General features: G+C 28.2%; 1 protein-coding gene across 1 annotated transcript in view; it reads left to right on the plus strand.

Annotated features, from left to right (window-relative positions):
• Positions 1-25,065, plus strand: part of LOC111628641 (UPF0577 protein KIAA1324-like) — a gene marked incomplete at its 5' end in the record, with an annotated part of 61,584 nt that overhangs the window by 14,694 nt on the left and 21,825 nt on the right. The window contains 6 exons of the mRNA XM_023372472.1: positions 4,637-4,704; positions 6,288-6,479; positions 14,460-14,700; positions 14,808-14,831; positions 17,630-17,739; positions 19,345-19,421. Coding sequence (XP_023228240.1) covers positions 4,637-4,704; positions 6,288-6,479; positions 14,460-14,700; positions 14,808-14,831; positions 17,630-17,739; positions 19,345-19,421 — 712 coding nt within the window. The remainder of the gene's footprint in view (positions 1-4,636; positions 4,705-6,287; positions 6,480-14,459; positions 14,701-14,807; positions 14,832-17,629; positions 17,740-19,344; positions 19,422-25,065) is intronic.

Here is a 25,065-nt window from a genome sequence, read left to right on the forward strand (position 1 = left end):
ATTGTTATTGGAATTAAAAGTTCACAAATTAGTCTTTAAATTTATTTATTAAATAAATTTAAATTTAGATTTAATTGCAATAATTTTTAATATCCACATTTTTTAAAAGTTATTACAGTAGACCCCCTATAAAATGGGTTCATATAATTCGGATTCATATAATGGCAAAAAAATTGTGACTGTATTCGTATAAACACACTAAAAGAGACGCTTATATAACGGTAAAACATCATCGCCAACTTGTGTCACGACAGGATTGGTCGAATCTAGACCAATAGCGGATATTGCACAAACTGTTGAGTTTAAACAAGCAGTGGACCTACTAAAAACCATTTATTATTTAACATCCATAAAAAATTATATTTATATTAATGATGTCTCCAAAGTTCAGCAAAGTTTTCGCAGAAAAATAATTTATCAGGAAGCATGTGAGCACCATTTGATGCACCGCTCCATGACAAAAACAAGCTTAAGCAATGGTGTCATTGAATGGTGCATACTCAGTAAGTAATCCTACAATTTTTTGTTTATAGCATAGTTTATATGGATTATTCCCAAAAAATTATACATGATTTGGAAATGTTGAGTCGAATTAATCTAGAATCAATTAATTTTATGGAAGAAAACCTTTCAAACAGCCATAGTCTGTAAACTGCATACATGCCGGGCTGTGATTGACTCGTGTATTTAAGGACTTGTAGAACATCAATTTCATAAAGAACAGAATGTATCTACCATGTTATAGGGGGGTCGACTGTATATGTGAACATTTTTTAAAATATATGTATATTTTTGATTTTATCATGTGATTAATTTGTATACTATTGAATGCATTTAAGTTATGTACCATAAATGCTTGATCAGCAATTTAAAATATACTGTAAGTTTATGAAATAAAAAAAACTGCTACAAGTTGTTATTGCATGCTGTTAAAAATAAATAATAAATACTTTTTAATACTTCTCTAATAGCAAAATGTTTGTTTTATATTTTGAAGAAAACAATAAAATAACAATTTTTATATGAAATTTTAATTGAAAAATTATGTGCTTCTCAAAATATATTGTGTTATATTTAATTTACAATTTATGTAGATATTTTAGATGAATATTTGTATTTTGATTGAAGTAGCTTTATTTGGTTTCTTTATTTTGTTTTGATTATATTCATACATATATTTAAACCAGGGCTGTGGAGTTGGGTAAAAATCTATTGACTCTGACTCCAACTTTGCCTTACCATCTGACTGACTCTGACCAGAGGGGGACTTGTTAGCAAAAGAGACCTGATTTCTGATGTCATCACGTGACCTCAGAATAAAAGATTCAATAAATAGAGTTCTAATAAAGATAGAACATAGAAACTTTTTTATTCAAAGCTAAAAGACTCCTCCAAGTAATGACACAGTCAATGTATAAATATGTATTCAATAATTTTTACTTTTCCGGCTATTATATATATCAGAGGAAAGTGCAGCAATTGGTCAAAAAATGACTCCTCCCAAATTTTTACATTTTTGGACTTGAGATATGCAAAAGATTCAAAATTTTTTTTTATATGTATGGATGTTAGACTGTGTGTGGGGGGGCATGATTTTGTTCACCCTGTTTGAAGCCTAATAACTTATGTGATTTTTAAATCAGAGTCAGATGGTTTAACACAGGAGTTAAGCGTCAAAGTGGTTGAACTAAATCATGCCCCATACACATTCTAACATCTTAGACGAACATCTTAATGGTTATTTTAACCGTTAAGATGTTTAGTTAAGATAACTCGTTAAGACTTAACAAGTTTCACTGTACTATTATAAAATGACAAAAAGCTTACTTTTGAGGGTAGAGATGAATTTTATTTTTAAAAAAATTGTGAATGCTAATAATGAGTAAAATATTCATTAAGTTTGACTGCACTGAAGTTATGACACATGACCCCTTCTATGTTTCCATCCTGTTGACCTTTAATTAAGAACCAAAATTTAATAGCATTAATGTCCCTTTATATGCAAGCTTCAGTGCCAAATTTCTTTTCTTAAACTTTACCCATTCTGAGATATTGTTTAATATCTCAGAATAAAGAAATTAAACAAATTAGACACCAACACACACACACACACACATGTGCAAATTTTTCCCTTTTAATTGACATTTTTTTTTTGGGGCGTTTGGGAGACTCCAAATGTGTTTGACCCTCTAAGATTTGCAAAAAACTTGGAGGGTCAAATTTGACACGATTCCAATACTTTTCAGTTTTATATACATAACAAGTTGGAAAGTAAAAAGAAGTCGGAGCAGTGGATTTTTTGATGACTGCGACTCCGACTAAAACACCAAAACTCCACAACTCCAACTTCACAGCCCTGATTTAAACAATTAGAATATGGAAACGAATAGTAGTCAAAATTAAAAATTTTGAATTAATATTGTTGATTTTTAAAAAATATTTAGTACTTTAAACTTATTTGAATGGTCAAATAGTTTTCAAAGTCTCAGACAACCATGGGGCATTGACAATCATGCACCAAAACCCCATTTATCCCACTTTTGTAATTTACAATGAATTTGGGGAATAGAATTGAAGTTTGTGCAGATGCATTCAGTCTGTACAGAGTTAGAATAGCACATATGTGAAAGAATCACAAAATTACTTCTGAATCTGTGAGTCCTAAAGATCACTGGAAAGCACACTGAAAACCTTTCTAATTGAAAGTAATAAGATATACTTATATTAGTAGACATTAAGAGCAACCCATTCTTATATTCTAACATTAACATTTTGGATTTTTCCCCATACATTATTGCATTTCAAGTCAGAAAGAAGTGCAAAAAAAAGTTGAAGAAATTATTATTTTTTTATATATATACATATTACTTGGAATCAAATAAAATGCACAACTTCTAATAAACAATTTAATGATGAATGACCAGACCTTGTTATACAATGACAATCAGCAATAGTCCAGAAAAACAGCATATGTAAGGTCCATTTCAGTTTTTCTCATTTTTTTTCCACATTGTCACAATATTGCTATATTCATCTGAATAATATGTGAAAATTTTGACTATTTGATGAAGATGTTTACCTAAGTATACTTATAAGAAATTTATAGAAATGTATTTTGGGCTTCCTGAAAAGTTGGAATTTTGTATATGTACAATTTTTTTACATAGATATCAGTTCAATTATAATGTGTTTTTATATAGCTGGCCAGCAATTTTATTGATGGTTACTGTTGTGTGAAACCTTTTAATAAAATATACTTTATTAATTCAATAATTTAATAATTTTTTTAGCTAAAGAAATGCTCTGTTAGTGTTTACATTCTCTAATAGTAAATTTTCTTTAAAAAATCCTACATAATATGTATTGAAAGAAGGATCTTGATAGAGCAACAATCTTATAAATAAAAGAGAAATTTTATAAGTTTGTTTGTTTGTGACATTGTTTCATCTGTGTGAAGCTGTTGTAAAAATATTTGTCATTTGTATTGGCAATGTTGTTGAATTTCTCTTTGGGAAAGTTGGGAAATTTATCTTTTTATTTGTGTACTTTCCTACAAACCTGTTCCATTGTATTTTATAGTAAAATTTGTGAAAGCCCACAAATTTCTTTCAAATGATCATAAAAGTTTATTTTAGCAAATGAAACATTTTATTTTATCACTTTTGACATAAAAACCTAATATGTGAATATTTTGAAAGTGTTTACTTAAAAAATATTATTATTTCCCATCTATTTTTTATGTTTCTTTAAAATATAATTAATACCTCTTGAATTATATCATTTTAAATTATTTTATTGCTGATTGCTCTGCTAAGAATTACTTTCTTCATTGTTTGAGAAAAATTTTTAGTATTTGTGAATATTTTTGTGAAATATAATGGAATGAATCGGTACAAAAATATGTACATAAAACAATATTTATGTTATTAAGAGAAGATTGAAAGAAAAATAATGAAATTTCTAATGCTAAAACTAAAGCAATTATTCAATGTATGCCTATATAGTCATTAACTATCACGTGTACCAACGTTTAACAAAATTATGTGAGGTTTCAAATGTGTTTGAAGTGTTCTTAAATTAAGATAACCTGATTATTGCTGGATACTTTAACTAGTATGGAATAAATGCCAGATTTTTCAAAGTTAAAGAATGATTGGCATTTACTAAATATTTGTGGAAAAACAGTTGTGTTTATGTGACTCAGTGACTGCACTGAAGTTATGACACATGACCCCTTCTATGTTTCCATCCTGTTGACCTTTAATTAAGAACCAAAATTTAATAGCATTAATGCCTCTTCTTTATATGCAAGCTTCAGTGCCAAATTTCTTTTCTTAAACTTTACCCATTCTGAGATATTGTTTAATATCTCAGAATAAAGAAATTAAACAAATTAGACACGAACACACACACNGTGAAATATTGTGTTTAAATTTGCAAACATTAATTAACTTATATTTCATTTTAATCTGAATTTTACTAGTTGATTAAACTAAACATATTGTACAGATATAATTTTAGATTATTAAATTTTTAACAAAATGCATTTTGTTTAATTTAATTATTTATTTATGTTTAAAAAAATTATATATGTTTTACTTTCAAAGAGTTCATTTTTATTCGTTTTTATTTTTAGGCAACTAATAGAAAAGAAGTTTCTGAAATTCAGAGTTGGAGTGGAAAACAAGAAAAACAACATTTTAGGTAATGTTTGATTTCATTCATTTAATATGGTAAACATATCAGATACTAAAATATACTAAAAATATTGTAAGATAAAATTGTAATTAAATATGAAATTATAATTAATTATTAAATTATTATAAATTATATCAGTGTGGTTCTTTGTTTTCAAGAAATCTTAAGAATTGAAACTACATAGAAATTTTATGCTTAATTCTTGCAATTTGCCATAAGGTTTTAAATGAGAAAAATGTTAAAATTTATGGCAAACTTTTAAAAATTACTTTAAATATTCTTGGGATGAAGGAAGCCCAAAAGAAGTCCACTCAAATACAGATTTAATGCAAACAAATACCTGTTTATTGACATATGGATTATACATATAATTACAGTTATAGATTAGTCAGGATTTCAATATAGAGTTCTTAGTACTATTGTAGCTAGTCCCTAATCTCAAGAGAGAGTTTACATTCAGTCGCATGCTGATAAATACCTGGAGTATTTAAATAGCCGAGGAGGTTTGTTCCTTGCTTGTTGGAGAGAGGTTGATGTTATGGATACCTAGCAAATAGGTAGTTCAGAGTACATCTGGTCTGTAGGATGTCAAGTATCTTGGACGTCAGGTAGATCGATGTGTATCACTTGATGATAGGTTGGTAGGATGAAGGTTCGGATAGTAAGATGATTAGTTCAAGGCAGTAATTGGCAGGATAGGCAGTGTATTCAAGTTCCCTGGAGGGAAAAGAGGAGTAACCAACTTTGGAGGACAGCAAACTCTCTTTTTGCTGTCGATTTTTCTCTTTTATCTGAGGGTCCTCCCCTTTTCTTCTCATACCCATCTTTGGTAATGTTAAACTCTATGTCCAATAGCGATTTATTTTGTTAGGTTCCTGATACAGTCAAAAGTGACACATTCAAAAGATGTGTTATCTCTGGACAAGGAGCAAATCTGTGGGAAAAGATATAATCATATCCTTTAATATTTTGTTTTTGTTGGGAAGAATTTTTAACAAAATTTTTTTCATTATTCCTTTGTTTGATTCAAAAAAATTTAGAATAAAATTTTTTGTCAAGTCCAGGCTCTCACAAATACATCCATAGATATCTTATATTATGTTTGTATGATAGCATGCCAAAAAGAACTGTAATATATTAAAAAAAGGATTGTTTGAATGTGTAACCAACAAATAGGCAATGTCCATGTTTGATTATTTTTTTGGTTGTTACCTTTTTCTATTGTTAAATAAATTCAGTAACAAGTTATAAATAAGGGTTAAGAAACAAAACAAAAATGTAGAAATGAAATATACTGCTGTCCAAGTAAAATGCAACACCATGTAGGCCTCTAGATATTGCAGGTGTTGCATTTTACTTGGCCAGCAGAGTACAAGAATAATAAGTTAATAAGTAAGAAGCTTAGTTAATTACAAAAAATTAAGATATTTTATTTATCACTTTTTTGCCATTAATTGAAATTAATTTTTATGTTAAATTCATCATATTTAATTATATACAATTATAACTTATTTATTTATTTATAATTTTTTAAATAAAATTTATTAAGTTTTCATTATATTCTAATTTCAAAATTATATTTTTTACAGTTATCCAATTGTGTTAAATGATACGTATATCTTCAATTGGGCTTTCCAGAGACAGAGTTATGAAGAAATTAAAAAACATTCTAATTCTGATAGTAAAAACATAGCTAAAATATATGAAATAACTGTCACAAATACAGTGGATGGAGGTGCATCAGAGTGTTTACCATGTCCTCAAGGAACAGAAGCAGAAGGGTAAAGAAATTATTTCTCTCTTCTTATTTAATTTTATTTTACAAAAATATTTTTGTAAATAGACAGTATTAAATTTATTTACATTAATAATAGGATTTTAATGACTTACTTTTTGTTGGAAGAATCTCTATTCAAAGAAAATTTATCTGCTTTTATATATTTTCTTTTAATCTTAGCATAAAGATAATTTGTTAGTTTAATAACTATTTCTAACTATATATATACCTTAAAAATTAAAAATAATTATTTGATTGCTTTAGATTTTACTTGTTCATCTGGTATCCCATAGGATTCTATTTTAAGTTCTGTACTTTTTCCTACATATATATATTTTTCCTACATACATATCCAGTCATCTATAAATTACAATCTGATATTTTTGGTTATTCTAATGACATGAAAATTTTAAGTACTGTAATAATCCTATTTTATGTTATACTTTAGCAGAACATTATACAGTCAAACCTCAATTTACAAACTTAATTAATTCCTAAAAGTTGTTCAGAAACTGATTTGTTCTCAAACTGAAACAAATTTTCCCATAAGAAACAATATAAAATGGATTAATTCATTCCCAACCCCTAAAACAAACCCTTTAACTTAATCTTTACATTTTTAGCTGTATTTCAGGCATAAAATGCCTATAAAGGCAATATAATATTATATATAATATTACTTTATCTATATCTATACCTATTTTTAGTCTATATATATATATATACAGTGGTACCTCAGTATACGTCTGCTTTAGAATATGTCCAATTCGGAATACAACCTGTTTGGATGAAACAAATTTTGCTCGGTATATGACTTTTGTTCGGTATATGACTTAATTCAATTATATGCACCATCTATGAACAAGTAGCATTATCGGTGTACTAGACCAGACTAGACGTTCGCGGTGCAATGGTTTATAACTTTGTTAAATTTTTTCTGATTTTAGTTTGTAAGTAAAATTTTATTATTTTAATTAATCATTAATTACAAGAAGGCAAATGAAAAGCAACAGAAAACTAAAATAAAATGACTAGAATCACAATGAAACTGATAAAAGAGATTGTTGAGAAATATGAAGATGGCACACGTGTTTGAGATTTTAACTGTTGCATACTGTATTCTGAGAATGACGATATCAACAATTGTGAAAAATAAAGACATTATTAAATATGGTAATGTTGCGAAAAGAGTTAAATCAATTTCTAAACAGAGATCGAAGACATTAGATTATGTTGAGAAATTGCTTTTGCTTTGGATAACTGAAAAACAATGTGCTGGAGACAGAATATTGGAAGCAATTATTTGCGTTACATGCTAAAAAGTTACATGCTGATCTCATGAAAAATCAAACAGGAACTAGCCAGGAAAGCGAGGTGTTTAAAGTCAGCCATTTTTTTTTACATGAGAACGAATTAATCATTTTTACATTACTTCTTATGGGAAAGATTGGTTTGGTATATGTCCAATTCGGTATAAGTCTGAACATCAGGAACAGATTAAGGTCGTATATTGAGGTTCCACTGTATATATATATATTAAAAGAAAAATGTTTTGTCACCTCTACTGAAATTAAAACTTACACTTTACAAAGAAGTGTTATAAATAGTGACTCAACTCTGACTGCCAAGATGAAATATAACCAAATCAATCAAGATGGACAAGTACTTTATCCATACTCTCCAAATGATTATAAAATATACTTCACGCCACCATTCAAATAAATAAAATAATTAACACTTCAGTGTTGTGGCATCACAAATTGCGACTTTTTAGCACGATTTGTGATAGTGGTAAAGTCACTTTACTACTACCATGAATCGTGCTAAAAAGTCGCAATTTGTAACTCCACAACATGTTAGTGTTGTGGAGTTACTTATTAGTTAATTATTTTATTTATATATTTTTCAAAATATTGTGTTTCAATTGATTTGATTTCAAATTTAATTTTAATTAATTATTTTAAATTTTATTTAATTTTAGTTTTAGTTTCAGTTTCAATGTAAAGACTAATTTTAATTATTTTATTATTTTTAAATTTAATTATTAGTTTCAGTTTAATTAACTGGCTACCTAGTATTAATTAATAAATATTAAATATTAATACAATATTATAATATATATTAATAAATTTTTGTCATTTAATTTAACTTAAGCATATTTAAACACAAATTCTTGAATGCCATTTATATTACATGAATGTTAATGTGGTTAATGTGGTATTTATTAATTTGATTTAAATTCAACTGTGGCATATACTAAAAAAAATGGAAATAATATCTTTCCTGCATGTTCATTGAAATGTAATTTAAGTAGCATTGTCATCAGTGATTTGTTATGTGACACGAGACAATCTTGGTGCCACTAACTTCTGAATTGGTAGTCCTGTCATTGATTAGTCAGGCTGCTGATTTTCTCTAATATGAAATATAGGAAGTTGACCATCAGCGGCCGACTCTGCTGAGTAGCTTGTTTGGAAACCAAGTTATCATATGGCAACTAGAGCAAAATTTTATGCATAAACCAAATTGTTCATATATGAGAGAGTTTGTAACCTGAAGTTTGACTGTATTTTTAAAAACTAGTGTTTAAATTGTACTTTTCGTGTCAATTTACAGAAAACAGCCTTTATGTTATTCACCATTAAGAAATTTTCCAATTTCATCACTTGAAATTGGAAAATTTCTTAATGGTGAATAACAGAAAGGCTGTTTTCTTCATATTTTTCTTTCTCCTATTAAATATTTTTCAAATTAAATAATTCGTACATTAAGTACAAATACAATCTTACATTTTTGTTCTCACTATAAAAATTTAATTAAAGCTTTCTATCCATTGTGGAATATTATGATATAATTATTCAACAATTTTCCATAGACCTATATTAAGTGCACTCATTAGTGCATATTTTCAGTCCTTAATTGACTGGTTTGTCATTCTATTCCTCTGGTTTGTCATTCTATTCACCATCTGTTTCAAATCTTGCTAGGTACACAATTCACAGTATATTCTGTGTTTTATGTTGTAAGTAATATTTCTTTTTCAGACTCGTGAAAAGTCATTCAATCCATTTCCATTTTTTGGCTTTAGAAAATTGTATTATTTACCTCAACTGATTATGTTTCTTCTGATATTTTAATAGGTTATTTTCTTTTAATTATATTTATATTTGTTTTCTACCTTTTAATAGACATGCTCAAAGTATCATATGATATATTCAAAACTTACCCAAGAATCTTTTATTAAATGTCTTTTCTTTCAATGGGTTGCCAGGTCTGTTGTTGAGATCAAAATTTACCTTTATTTTACTGTAATACAGTACTTTAAAAATGAATATATAAAAATCTTTTTTACTTAAAGATTTTCATAAACTTATGTACTATACCGTTGTTTTTTTAGCATTTTATTTACAATTGCTTTATAATTTTAAGAGTACATATTTTTATATTCTTATGTATATATTTTTACATCCGTATTTTCTTGCATCTTTAAATTTTTTATATTTTTGTACATCTTATATATGTATGTTTTTTTATTTTTTCCTTTTTAATTTGGATAATTGTCTGGTTGTTGCAAGGAAACAGGTTTTTTTTTTAACAGCTTGCCTGTAAATATTAATAATTAAAAATCCTATTAAGCATAAGCTTATTTTTTAACAGCCTTGCCTGTAAATATTAATAATTAAAAATCCCATTAAGCATAAGCTTATTTTAAAATAAATAATTGGATAGTTGAAATCAATTGTAATAAATATTTAAAATTTTTTAAAATTTTATTATCAAATTAATTTTCATATAATAGTTAAGTTAGATTAATGAAAATTATAATTAAGAAAACAATTTTTTACAATTTTTCATCTGAGATGGTTGAACAATGATATACNAATTTTTTATATATTTATTAAATGTAATTAACGCCAACCATGTCTTTTTACTATTTTTTTATTTAATCTAGATGAGGCGATTTATTGCTGTAACCATGTGTCACGTGCAACTAAAGAGGGAGTAAGAAACATCTCTTATTCCCGTCTTGTTGATATTAACGTCTATAGAATTACCTTTAAACAAATGGAAGAGATTTCTTTTATTGAAATACTAATGATTTTTTTCGAGGAGATTGTCTCGGACATCAACCGCAGAAGGCCCCCTTTTTCCCTTTTCACCTAATCACGAGGTTTATTAGAGGGGTGATACTGTTCTAAAACAAAAGGGTTTTGGACCTTCACATAAATATCAAGAAATCATTTAGTCAATCATTTTCAAAGATGCAAATGAATATGGTTATAAAAATAAGTTTTATTCTTCTAATTTATTTTATATAATATTGTACCAATATNCAGGTTGAACAAGAATAACACATTTAATAAACAACTATAAAATTGTACATATCAAAGGCGAAGGTGAAGAGCTACAAAAATTCTATTCTACATCGCAACAATGATTCATCTTTCATATGGAACATCTAATCTCTATTCTCTAAGTTAAATTAAGAGACGAGAGAGAGAGAGACCTCTTGGAGAGAGACTTCGCAGAAAGAGAGTATACAAATAGATATCCAAAAAAAATACCTCTAAGTTCCCAATCCGTAATATGGGTTGTTGGTAAAAACGTTCCTGGATCATCATGGCAGTTATGGCGAGGTAGCGACGGATAGGGTGGCGGTATGGGTCAGTAGATGTGGCAGTCGATATCCGCCCTGAGGTGTCTGCCTTGTGGACTGTGTCCAAGTCCTCTTTATACTATTTTTGAAGGGATGAGAACTATGACATCATTAATGATTTATACGCACACCTGTTCGTGTGTTGATGTCTGGATCTAGCTAATGCAGACCACTGGCACAGAGAAGTTTGTTTAATTTATTGATATTGGTGTCTAGAAGATATGATTTTATAATATAAATTTCTATAGGTTTGATGGTTCTCATCCATAAATTAACATTCAGCTGATAATAATTTCTGTAAATTGATCAACAATCTATATATTTAATAAATATATAAAAAATACGACATTTTCACAAAGGTGAGAACCTTGCTTCTGTCAGTCTTTCCGCCGTTTCATTTCTACACCATCAGCAATCCTTAAGACAATTCACAAAAATTTTCTCGGAGATGACTTCCTTTTAAGGCTACTGCCTCTGCAATTTTTTATATATTTATTAAATGTAATTAACGCCAACCATGTCTTTTTACTATTTTTTTATTTAATCTAGATGAGGCGATTTATTGCTGTAACCATGTGTCACGTGCAACTAAAGAGGGAGTAAGAAACATCTCTTATTCCCGTCTTGTTGATATTAACGTCTATAGAATTACCTTTAAACAAATGGAAGAGATTTCTTTTATTGAAATACTAATGATTTTTTTCGAGGAGATTGTCTCGGACATCAACCGCAGAAGGCCCCCTTTTTCCCTTTTCACCTAATCACGAGGTTTATTAGAGGGGTGATACTGTTCTAAAACAAAAGGGTTTTGGACCTTCACATAAATATCAAGAAATCATTTAGTCAATCATTTTCAAAGATGCAAATGAATATGGTTATAAAAATAAGTTTTATTCTTCTAATTTATTTTATATAATATTGTACCAATATAAATAAAAATGTTCTCAAGAAAAGTGCTTGAGAAATGGATTGTCACTATAAATTAGTTAATAAGGCAGATGGTTAATTTTATTATTATATTAATATATAGTTACTGTATTGTTAGATTGTATTGATATAATTTTTTTCTTTATTGATATATTCCAAATTTTTAAATTATTGATAATCAGATTTCTAGCTACAGTCAACCCCCCCTATAACATGGTAGATACGTTCCATTCTTTATGAATCGATTTCTTACGAGTCCTTGCCAATCACAGCCCGACATGTGTGAAGTTTATGGACTACAGCTGTTTGAAAGGTTTTCTTCCATAAAATTAATCGATTCTAGACTAATTTGACTCAACATTTCCAAAATACGTATATATTTTTTGGGAATAATCCATATAAACTACACTATAAACAAAAAATTGTAGGATTACTTACCGAGTGTGCACCGTTTGACTACGCTCGTTGCTAAAGCTTGTTTTCGTCACGGAACAGCTCAGCAAACCGCGGCCGATTTCTAATAACTTATTTTTCTGCGAATAGTTCCTTGAACTTCGGAGACATCATTAATATAAATAATTTTAATCGCCGTTGAATAAGAAATGTTTCTTTCACAAGAAATGTATAAAATTAGACTGTATTAGTGCTGTATTAGACTTACGGTACCTAATTTACATACTGTACAGATGATAGTAAACAACTTACTCGCCTAAACTCTCTGTAGCGTGGTGCTGGATGGCGGAAAGTATATATATAATTATAATAAAGTTACAATAAATTAAGTTAATATATAATTATATATACAGTACCTAATTTATATATAATTAATATATAATTATATGTACAGTACCTAATTTATATATAATACTGTACAGATGATAGTAATCTCTCCATAGCGTGGCGCTGGATGGCGGAAAGTAGTTCAGCTGCCCGATGACGTTTTACTGAATTATAGGAGTTTTTTTTACAAGGTTTGTACGGATACTGTCGCAATTTTTTCATCGTCTTATAGGAATCGTAATTATAGGAACCTGTGTTATAGGGGGTCTACTGTATATTATTGATTATACATTTAGATAGCTACTAGATTAAAATATTTTATACCCAGAGTATTTTCAGCCAGTTAGTGAGTTTCTTTTACATTGTCATCCATTCCAAAACATTCACCACCCAAAAACTCTAAAGTTATTTGTTTATTTTGCTCCAATTGATAGTACAGCAATCAAGGAACAATATATTTGATTGCATTCAAAATCATTTATGGAGCCTGTGACCGTGGAGCAATTCATGATTCAATAGGTGTTTGAATGCATACATTCACTTACATGGAGGGCATTTCAAACATTTATTATAGCTATGTAATTATTAAATTTGGCTGTAATAACCATCAGATTTGAACTAATCACATACCACAAAAATCTTTATTAACTACTTTAAATCCCAATATGCATTTCACCCTTTATAATGGCCTTCCTCAGACAGTCTATGATTTTTTTTCTTCAAGAAATCAATTATAAATATATTGACACTTATTGTCCATTTACCTTTGACATTAAATTGCTTTAACAATAATTAACAATGACAACAATAATAAAATAACTTACATATAAATTGCTTGTAAAATTCCATTATATTGAAAGTTTTTTCTTTACTTTTCCAATCACTTTGTGCATCCATTTTCCAAAGTTCACTAACTCTCACTTTCTTCTTTTCATGGTTTAATTACCTTTTCATACAAACAACTTTTCTAACTTCACACCTTTTTACCATTTTCTTGGTTTAATAAAACAATCACTTTTTTACACAAATCACTTTTCTTTGCTTTAAACTAGTCACTTGATGTTGGCTGTGACATGTGTCCTGTACTCAGTTTTTTATACTTAAATATTTGTACTGTGATTTTTTAATTTCTCTTTCATTACTATCATTTATTTTTTTAACCCTTTATTTTCTTTATATATATGTTATAATAACTGTTGTTTATATAAATTTTTTCTGATTTTAATATTTTACTGTTTTCAAATTAACTTCAGATCCTTCTGTGCCATAATGTCTTACTATTGCTGAATCTTTATAATTATATTTAATTGCACATACGTTTTCCAATTTGAACATGCAGTTTTTTCCCTGGTTATTATAGCCAAATTTAATAATTATATGAACATATACCTGGAAAAAAAGCATAAGAATGCATTTATTGTAGATTTAATCTGGTAATAACTGTCAATAATTCTAATAAAATATCTGTATTATCTGCAAGTGTACTTGTATTAATATTTGTGTATTCTCAGTCATTTTCTTGTAAATCATTTATTTCCAAATCTGTGAACACCCTATATATATTAGTTCTTGTCATCTACATGAAATTTTAAATTTTAATATTGGTTTAATTTATTCCAGATGCATTCCCTGTCCACCTGGTCATTATATCAAAGATAAAGATAGTTTACAATGTTTACCATGTCCCTCAAATACGTATGTTTCTGACCCTTTTCCATATGGTATAAAATCTTGTAAACCTTGTGGACCTGGTTTATATAGTGATGATGGACAGAACTGTCAAACAAATTGCAAATTGAATTTTTCAGATGGTCAGCATTATGATCTCACTTCTCTTCCACCGTATGTATCTATTTATTTATTATCTATTACTAATTAATATCTAAGTATTAACTTAATGAATATTGACTGTTTAATAAAATTATATTTTTTATAATTAAGTTTTAATTTTGTTATTTGAATTCTTAGACAATATTAGACTTTTCCATTGAAGTAAATATATGATGTCTTATTTTCTAAATTATTTTTGACAGTAATATGTAATAATGGTACCCAATATTTTCACTTATTTTCAGCTGATTTCTATTTTTACCTTGAAAAGATATAAAAAAAAAATCTAACAGTTTAAGAATCATTATAAGCATTTTGTCTATTTATTTCTTATACCTTTAGACCATTGCAATTTAGCATGTATACAATCTATTCTAGTCCCTTCTTGTCCACTTTTTTAAAAAAAGTTTTTAATTAAACATAAAAAATACTTAAAACTGAAAAAAAACGAAAGAAATGTGTTAATATCCGTTAAAAAGCTTCATCTCGCCTTTCTGTGAAATTTAACACTGATGAGTCATTGTTTACACATCTGGATGACCTTGAGAACAGCTGGTGTCTATTTCCCGGGACATTCTCATAGACGTCTCGGGAGGAGAAGGGTTTAAAGTAGGGTGACTAGTAACTAAACCTATATTTTAAAATATTTTTTAAAAATTATAATTTTTATTGCAATTTCCGGCCCCCCCAATTAATTAAACATATATATAATAAAATCTATTAATTAAAAAAATTAAAAAACTATCGGAGGTCGTTTTTGACATCAGAAAGCAGCTTTAAATAACTTTACGAAAGGAAAATCCGTGCGCTACAACTTAGGAACCATGAAATAAATTTGATAAAAAAACTCCCATTAAAAAACAATTAAGCCTTAATCGAGCCTTATCAAAGGCTCNGTCTGCCTTGAATAGACAGCCCTCTACTTAACTTTATACTTAACTTATCCAGGGCCAGCACAGCTTCCCTATGGTCAAATGTCACTGCATGCCACTGCATACTAGGTTAACGTAATGAAAGTATATTCTAACTAATTACCATACTTCAATTAAACCCTGGGAAATAAAAGTTCTGTTAAAAATAAACTCCAGGTTGAAAACCACAGGAAACATGTTGAAGTACTGCACTGAATAGAACAATGTAGTTTAGCTCAGCGTTTCTCAACCACCAGTCTGTGAAGAATTTTTACCGCTCTGTGTTAAAAATTTTCTTTTTCAAAAAAATAATGATAATTTAATAAATAAAAATTTTATGATGTATAAATGATAATAATAATTTTACAATTTACTTCTGTAGTAATTCTTTAATATATAGTAAAGTTTTTTGAAAAAACACCAATGGTCCGCGGGCCAAAAAAGGTTGAGAAACGCTGGTTTAGCTAATATTCTACCTCTTCAAATTGTCTGACAGCACTTTCTATTTCAACATTCAGAGAAACATTGTTTTGAAATAAAATTATAAATATTGTTGAATATTGAGTGTGTCACGATTGAGTTCATAAACAGATCTTATCAGCCAAAACTGGTTAAAATTCACCTCTTTCCAAAAGAGATGGTGAGTTTGAACCAGAAGATGGTAGTCAAGATCTTGATTCCTACATCATCAAATCAGACATGAATGACAAAGTAATAACTGAACTGAAAGATGCTGAATCAGGTTAACTATGAAAATAATAATTATTTCAAATTTTATTATTACAAATATTCAAACAACAAGTCAAAATCAATTATGTATAAGAAAAAAAACAATCAAAAAAAGTTTTCTTTTTTCCTAACTCTTCTAATTTAATTTCCACCAGTATCAACTAAATTAAAAAAAAAACAAAGAATACACTTCTCTTATGAGTTAAGCATTTAACTGTCACCAAAATACTGCCAGACAGTTTGGTCCAAAAGTAGATCACCTTTGATATTCATACTCTCTAGTTTGCTTTTGGGAGCTGTACCTCTCTGTTGAATTGGTGTGTTGTCTTTTATCTGGCTTACAAAGTGTAAGCCAGATAATGCCACATTATCCTACTCACACATTTCTGAGTGTTACAGGATCAGTCACATATGTAAGTGAATATTTATTTTTAATTTTGTATTTAGTTTATTTTTGGAGTTTTGGGAATTTTAGTCCTTAAAAACATAATAAAACATCCCAAAAAGAAAATAATAATAACTAAAAATAACACCCAAAATAAAATAACTTCTGACTTCTTACAATATTAATTGAATATCATAACACTAAACTTAAATTGCTTCTCATGAAAAATTGTATTTTGAGTTGTGTCATGTTTTTTCAAGCTGAGCAATATGTAAACATAACCAAATAATTTTTGTGAAATTTCTGTATTCTTTAAACTATTATTTATTTTCATTGTTTTTACTTTACAATGTTTGTTCTATGATCTAATTTCTTCATAAAAATATTTGGTAACCATTTTCCTTATATAATCTGAATACAGTAGACTCTCCCATATCCAAGCTAATGTGGACACAAGTGATTTTGATATTAGAAAAATCTGAATAAGGAAGTGTGATCATTTTATATAAAATTGTAACATATATGCATACTGTATGTATAATAAATGTTTATTTTGACTGTGACACGTATTTTTGACAATTACAATTAATTTTGAAGTATTAAGAAGAACAAAACAAACAACTGCAACAGAATTTACTGACACACTCATGTCATTGATGATACAAACTTCAAGGCACCTTTAATAAAAAAAATTTTAAAATATACACATTGTAGTATGTAAAGGTAAGATTCAGAGTAGTATGCAATATTTTTGAAAACTTTTGATTGACTTTGATCACTCTGGATACAGGAATGTCCAGATATGGGAGAGTCTACTGTAATTATAAAATGATTATTCAAATTATAATGTAATCAGTTCAAAATGAGATGACACTAAATTTTTCAATATAAATTTATATCGACTAAGGATTATTTATAAGTTTTTTAATTTATAGTCTATTGGACCACAACTTGAAGAAGATGTTCATGCATTAGTGTGCAGATCAACAATTATTCCTTCTCAGACAGATGGTTCAGATTCAGTGATGGCTTTCCAGGCAGTAAGGTAGGTTTGTATAAAACAATATATAAATACTTAAAATTATTTCAGCTGTGTAATTTATTGTTTATCATAGTTATTACAGCTTTTCTGTTGTCTAAAGTTACTAAGAGCATCTGTAGCAAACATGAAAAATTCTGTGTATGCAACAAACATATTCATTTGCAATTTTTTCTGAAATAACCAAAGACATGAATATACAGGGTGATTCAAAAGTCACAGAAATTTAAAAAAATTAATAACTCACAAACTATTTACAGTAAAAATTTGTAAATTCTAAAAATAAATAAGATTATTTCTAGATTAAAAACAAGTAAAATTACTCTTTCTTATCCAACTTCGAGTGATTCAGTTAAGCAGACAAACAAATAACTAAGAAATACTAAACTGAAAATGAAAATACTAAAATGAAAATGGAGTTATTGGTAATTAAACCAATAACTCCATTTTCATTGAGTTCACAAAATCCTACTTGTTTTTAATCTGGAAATAGTCTTATTTATTTTTAGAATTTACAAATTTTAAGAATATTATTGATCCCATTGTTTTAAATCTTACGAATATATTTACAGTAAGATGATGCAGTTTTCACAAAAATTCTTAGAAAGAAACGGGGTTTTTTAGGTATAATAAAAATTTTAGTACCAAAATAGTTACATTTCTTGTCATAGGTGGCGCTGTAAAAAACTGAAATCATTTGTAAATTTGTTAAAGTAAGAATAAAAAAAATTAAAATGTTCTTAGTGTAAGCTCTAATAACAACTTCACAAATTATACAATCTTATCAAGCACCATCTACGGCAAAAAATGTAACTACTTTGGTACTAAAATTTATATTACATCTAAAAAACCCCGTTTCTTTCTATGCATTTCTGTGAAAACCACTGTAATTAGTTTGAGAGTTATTAATTTTTTAAACATTCTGTTACTTTTGAATCACCCTCTACTTAACTTACCTCTAGTTCTCTTCTATTCATTTTCAGTACATTCAATTCATGCTCCAATTGATATTACTGCATTGAATTTTAGAAAAGAAATCATCAAGGCTGTGAGCCAGATATGAAGCCTTAATGGGCCATATCTGGCCTGCAGGCCACCAGTTTGTGATCCCTGACCTCAACTTTTGGGATGGCAAAATCTAACAAAATTCTATTATTCTAAGCAATTTAATAACTATTAAATTTTTAAATTGATCATTTTAATGACATTTAGTATGATGCATTGTGACCTCATTTGTCTTATTAAATCAATTGAAAGTTCAGTATTTTAAAAGTTCTTCATGAAAAATCATTTTACCTAAACTTTTGGGACAGATCTTAAATACCAATAATAGTTACTATAACATTTAAGCTTTTTAAAAATTGATTGCTGGTACTAGTTATAATTATTGAAAATGCAGTATTATAATTGTATTATATCAAAAATGCTAATTGCATAAATTTTTTGCATACATTGCTTACTGTATAGCAAAAATTTGTATAAAAATGTATAATTAATTTTACATTATTACATTGTTATTCCATGATTACATTAATTTAAGATTAATTTTAATATTAATATAATTTTAAACATGAAAATATACAAAAATAATTAAACTACTGTTTTCTTCAGTTTAGGTGATAATTTGATTGGAATTTCTCCACACCCAACATTAAGAAACATTTCTGTTGCTCCTGAATTTATTCAATGTAAGTTCATAATAGCTCTATTGCATTTATTATTTCATTTTCTAGTAAATTTTCAATACTTTTGCAAATTTAAAATTATTCATTTCACTTAAAAAAATATCTGTATATAGTTAAAATATCTTATCTATCAGAAATTAGTATTTAAATAATTTTCAATAAATGGCTTTATGTATTATACTTTTTCTTTAAAGATATAATTTATAAAGCAATTTATCAAGGATTATTTAAATAATAATTTATGGAAATAATAATTAAAAGGATTTACCAATAAATGTGAATTTTTTTTTTTTTTAATTTTCTTGTAATGAGACAAAGCTTTTAAATGTAGTAAGTTTGAGAATTTTTTTATATTTTTGAATAAATTTGGAATAGCATAATCTTTAGAAACAAAAATGTTATTAAATTCTTTTCATGATCCATGGTTCTCAAACTGATATATGTACCCCTGGGGTTTGTCGACTCAGAGGTTAATGGTCACCCCAGTTATTTTTATACAGGTGTTATTTATACAGTTATTTTTATACAACCATCATCACTGGAGAGAGGTCACTGAATTATGATATCAATGACAAATTAGTGGGTCTGTCCCATGTTCATTCCAGTCAAAAATTTCTCTTTGAATCCACGTGGTCAACCTGCAAGAAACATGGCTACGCTATGTTTGAGAGCACAGATAGAAGAGATGGGAAGTATGGGGAAGTGGTGGGGAGAGTGATCTGGCTTACTTTCTCATGTGGCACAATTATAGCTGAAGATTAGGAGGATTATGGGCAGCCTACTGGTACATTCCCAAACCTCTCATATTTTCTCATGATCATGCACAATCTCCACAGTGCCACAGTCTCACAGTTGAAGATTTGACTCATTGTAGTAGGCCTATGGTCCATGCTGTTGCTGCAGCAAGGATCAATGTGGCCATTGATCCTTGCTGCTGCTGTCTTCATTTGCTTTCTTCAATAAGTGTCACTGTTTGTAATGTTTAAGATGGGATAATTTTGGGTTTTTTTTTTCTAATTGTGATTTGCAAATTGCAAGTGGTTTGTAGAATAATTTCATGTGCATACAACACAGGAATTTTAGCATCTCTATGATAATTTGCTGAAAACCAGATCCTTAGGGTTAAAGCAAGACAGCAATGCAAAAAAAAATCTATATACAGGTATACCTCGACTTATGTTGTTTCGAGTTACGTCATTCCTGATTATACGTCATTTGTCAAAAAATTATATGGAAAAATAAAAATCAAGTTTAAGTCATTTTATTCAACTTTATGTCTGTCCGCCACAAATATTGAAGTCGTAATATCACTAGAAAAGCGTTTAAAGCACATAAAATCATATTAAAATATATACATTTACAAGTATGTACTGTATTTACAGTATATGCATTCGTAAATTTAGATTACTTTTTTCTGTACTATGTTAAAAACTAAAATTTATTTGTTTGTAAGCTTAAAATAGATCCTTATTAACCATATATTATTAAAAATGCATTAATAAATAAAATACAGAACCGGGAATGGTAATTTATGGTTTAGCCTAGTGACAAGTAGATTCAAAGATAAGTAAATTTGACTTACGTCGTTTTTTGACTTACATTGCCTCTCCTGGAACCAATTACTGATGTAAGGCGAGGTATACCTGTATAACAAAGTAATTGCAGAGCTCTTAGTGATTAATCATGGTTGTCATATTCCTTTATGAATTCTACTAATGTTTGTTCTCATTAATATTCAAATGTAGGCACAACCTCCATGCTTGCATCATCTGTGGATACACCTGAGAATTCTGAAAAATTTTCCAGCACCCACACACAGTAAATCACTACAAGGAACAGAGAGAAATGGAAATGGATAACATGGCACAAAAGCGATGTAAATACAATGTTTTATATTTACAACATGGATTTACCTGTACTGGAGACAGTGAACATCCTCTTCTACAATGTGTTATCTTCTGCGAGGTTTTGTCAAACCATTCCATGAAACTGCCAATTATATTGTGACATCACACTAAATATTTGGAATTTGAGAATGAAGAGAATGAACTGACTGAGTTTTTTGAATGGAAATGCAAAGAATTGAAAATGAGGATAAGTTGTTTGCATCAGTATACATCATCAGAGTCAAACAAAGCAGTGCTAAAGGCATTCTATCTTTTCAGCTACCTTTTAACTAAATCAGCAAAGCCACACACATTAGCAGAATCCTTAATTATGCCTGCTGCAAAAGACATTGTGGAATGCATGCTGGGTGACAAAACTCAGAAGAAATTGGACCTCTCATCTGCCTCAAATGATTCTGTTTCACATTGTATTTGTGACATGATAGATAGTATTGAGAGCCAAATGGTGTTAATACTATGTGTTGCAAATTGATGAATTAACTGATGTACACATGGATTGGTACACATTCTAATTAGGTACGTTTCAAACAATTTCATTCAGGAATATCTCTTTTGTATTTTCTAATCTATCTTCTAATCTACTTTCTAATGAGATGTTCCTTTTAGGAATATCTCATTACAAAGTATTTCAAGAGGAAAAGATATTTTCTCTCATTGATAGTTGCATGTCCAAAAATGACATTGAGTGGTCCAAATATGTAAACATTTGCACAGATGAAGTAAATGCCATGACAGAAAGGCACAGCAGACTTGTCAGTCACATTCAAAAGGTAGCCCTGAAGCAAATTGGATACATTGTATTATTCACCAAAATGCATTGGACAACAAGAAAATACCTGTGAACTTGCTAACTGTTCTCAATGAAGTGGTCAGAATTGGTAAAGACTGAGCCTATGAATGCAAGGATATTTACTTCTATCTGCAATGAAATGGGTAACAGCATGCAATGGTGCTATTACACACAGAAATCTGCTGGCTCTCACAAGGTAAAATATTGACACACACAATATAATGATGTGATGAACTTTTTTTTTATTTTTGGAGCATCTTTTTGAGTTGGGGAATCATCTTCTAGAATCAATTTGGATCCAGAGAATTGCATATTTGGCAGATATTTTTTCTCACCTTAATGAATTAAATTTTGGCTTTTGGGATAGTTTTGCCACAGTATTCAACATACATGACAAAATCAAAGCTCTGATAAAAAAATTGAATTTCTGTGTGAACTATGCAGAGAAAGTGAAATTTGACTGCTTACCATATTGCATAGCTTTCTGTTCAGTACAGACACAGCTATTGACCCAAATGTGAAGGCTGATGTAATACAGAACTTGAGAATGATTGCCAGCAATTGTGTGAGTATTTCCTTGAATTATCTTGTGATCCATGCTTATGGGTACAGAATCCATTTTATTCTGATATGCCTAACCTGGGTCTGTCAGTTATCCAGCTGGAACAGCTTCTTGATACTTCATCACATTAATCTAAAAACTCATTTTACTGATACAAGTCCATTGCAGTTTTGGGCTGATTTGCTGAATTGGCTAAGCTTGTTGGGAAGTTCTATTTATTTATTTTACATATAATTGGAACTGTCAGTTGAAAAAGGATTTCCACCCCCAAATAACAATTTATCCCAAAATACAATTAAATTAAAAATAACAATTATAAAAAAACAAACAAATTTTAAAAAATTTTAAAAAGAAATACACAAATAATAAAAGGAAATAAAAATCATACAATATGAATAATTCTGATCTCTTTTGTAACTTCCTACCTTTGTGAGTCAAATTTTTCTGTGTTGACATCTTTGAGTTAGATGAAAGTTGAGACCAGATATGAAAAGCTTAGAGCCAGAGGCCTCAATTAACTAAAGGTATCCCTTGCTTAATGAAGGATTTGATTAACACAAGAAATTAATTGCAATGATTTCTTTATATGTGTGGCAGAAATTTTAATTAATTAATTAATTAATGTGGCTTTAACAACTGTCTTTACTTAGCATAGATATGTTTTTTCTCAGTAATAATGTGTTAGTGAATTTGCTATTTTTGGGCTGAGGGTGATTTCCGATATAGATATGTAATGTAATTATGAAAGTTGTGAAATGTAACATGTTACTGCTAATGTGATATTGTAGGCCTATTCTTTGATTAGAAGCTTATTTTAAAACTTTACTTCACATTTTGTTTGCATAAAATCAAATTGAAATGTTTGCAGATAAAATGTATATGAGGCATATTATGTATGCTTTTTAAATTTCATAAAGGATATAATGCTATATAATTAATGAAAAATACTTGTAGTATATGGGAAAGATGCTCCTATATGTTGAACATGTCAAATGTGATTTTGTTCAGGAAATTTTGAACTAAAGGATACAAAATGTATGGAGCACCCAAAAACTGTTGACAAAGAGACATTTCAGGAAGAAAGCATTAAAAATCACCAAATAACAACAACTCGTGAACTTGTAACAAAGTGTGTCACTGGACATGATGATTGTGATTTGCATGCATTAAGTGAAAGAAAAACAAACTGGATCAAGTATAATTTTGTCTGATGAAGGTTAGGCAGCTCTAATGTTTCATTTTATTTTTAAAGTAGTTACACATTTTTATCATAGAAAATTTTTCTTATGGATGACAAAATTATAATAAAAATATTTGTTATTAACTGAAAATTTGTTCTAGCAGGTTGTGATTGTTTGGTCAAATACTGAGGAACCATTGTATTTGATTAAGGCAATTTTAAGGCAATTTTGATATATGCAGTAGGATTGAGGGATTAATTAATTGTGCTAATCAAGGGATACCTGTATATATGAAATTCTGGTCTGGACTGGAAGTCACATGATTTTTTAAAGTTCAAATATGATTAAAAATTGCAGTCTGGCATTGTGATGATGTCACAATAATATACATTCAATTTTTTCAAATACCTTTATTTCCAATTATCACTGTAAAAATTTACATTTCTAATAATTTTGGAAAAACATATTTCTATTTTAATAGAAAAATAATTTTAATACAATAACTACATTCTACATCATGTAAAAATAATAATTTTAATGGTGTTTTTGTGTATTATAGTTCCAAATAGATAAGTATAAATTAATAATCTCAGATATAATTTTAATTTTCTATAAAACAGTTTTAGAATAATAATTTTAAAATATCTGACTAACTTAATAAAATATTGAAATGAAAGCATTTTATTAATGAATTTTTAAAATATTTTGATCCTCTGAAATTCTAACAAAAATATAACAACGAATTTTTGGTTTTCCAATGATAATTAAAAATTATTTTATCAAAAAATATCGAAAATTATCGAAAGATAAAGTTAATTTTTTTCTTCATCATTAACTAATTTATTCCAATGATTCACTAACCATCTACTTAAATATGTATTATTACTGTTTTCATAAGATATGATAAACTACATAAGCTAATTAAGTCAATGAAAATTCCTTTTTTTCCTGTACATACAATTTATAAATTTTATTTTATCATATTATTATGGTATTGTTGAAAATTGTATGTTTTGACTTAGTTTAATACTACAGTTGTATTGTTAAGAAATAAACATTTAATAGAGACAAACATTTTTATTCAGAGTCTTAGTATAAATTCACTATTAAAATTATTCTGATGATGTTGCTTTAAAAGTATAATAAAGATATTTTTAATATTTTTGTTGTACTTCTAAATTATATATATATATATTTAAAACAAAAA

This window comes from Centruroides sculpturatus, unplaced genomic scaffold (genome assembly GCF_000671375.1).
Source record: "Centruroides sculpturatus isolate CEXI.00-Female unplaced genomic scaffold, Cexi_2.0 scaffold419, whole genome shotgun sequence".
Classification (NCBI taxonomy): Eukaryota; Metazoa; Arthropoda; class Arachnida; order Scorpiones; family Buthidae; genus Centruroides; species Centruroides sculpturatus.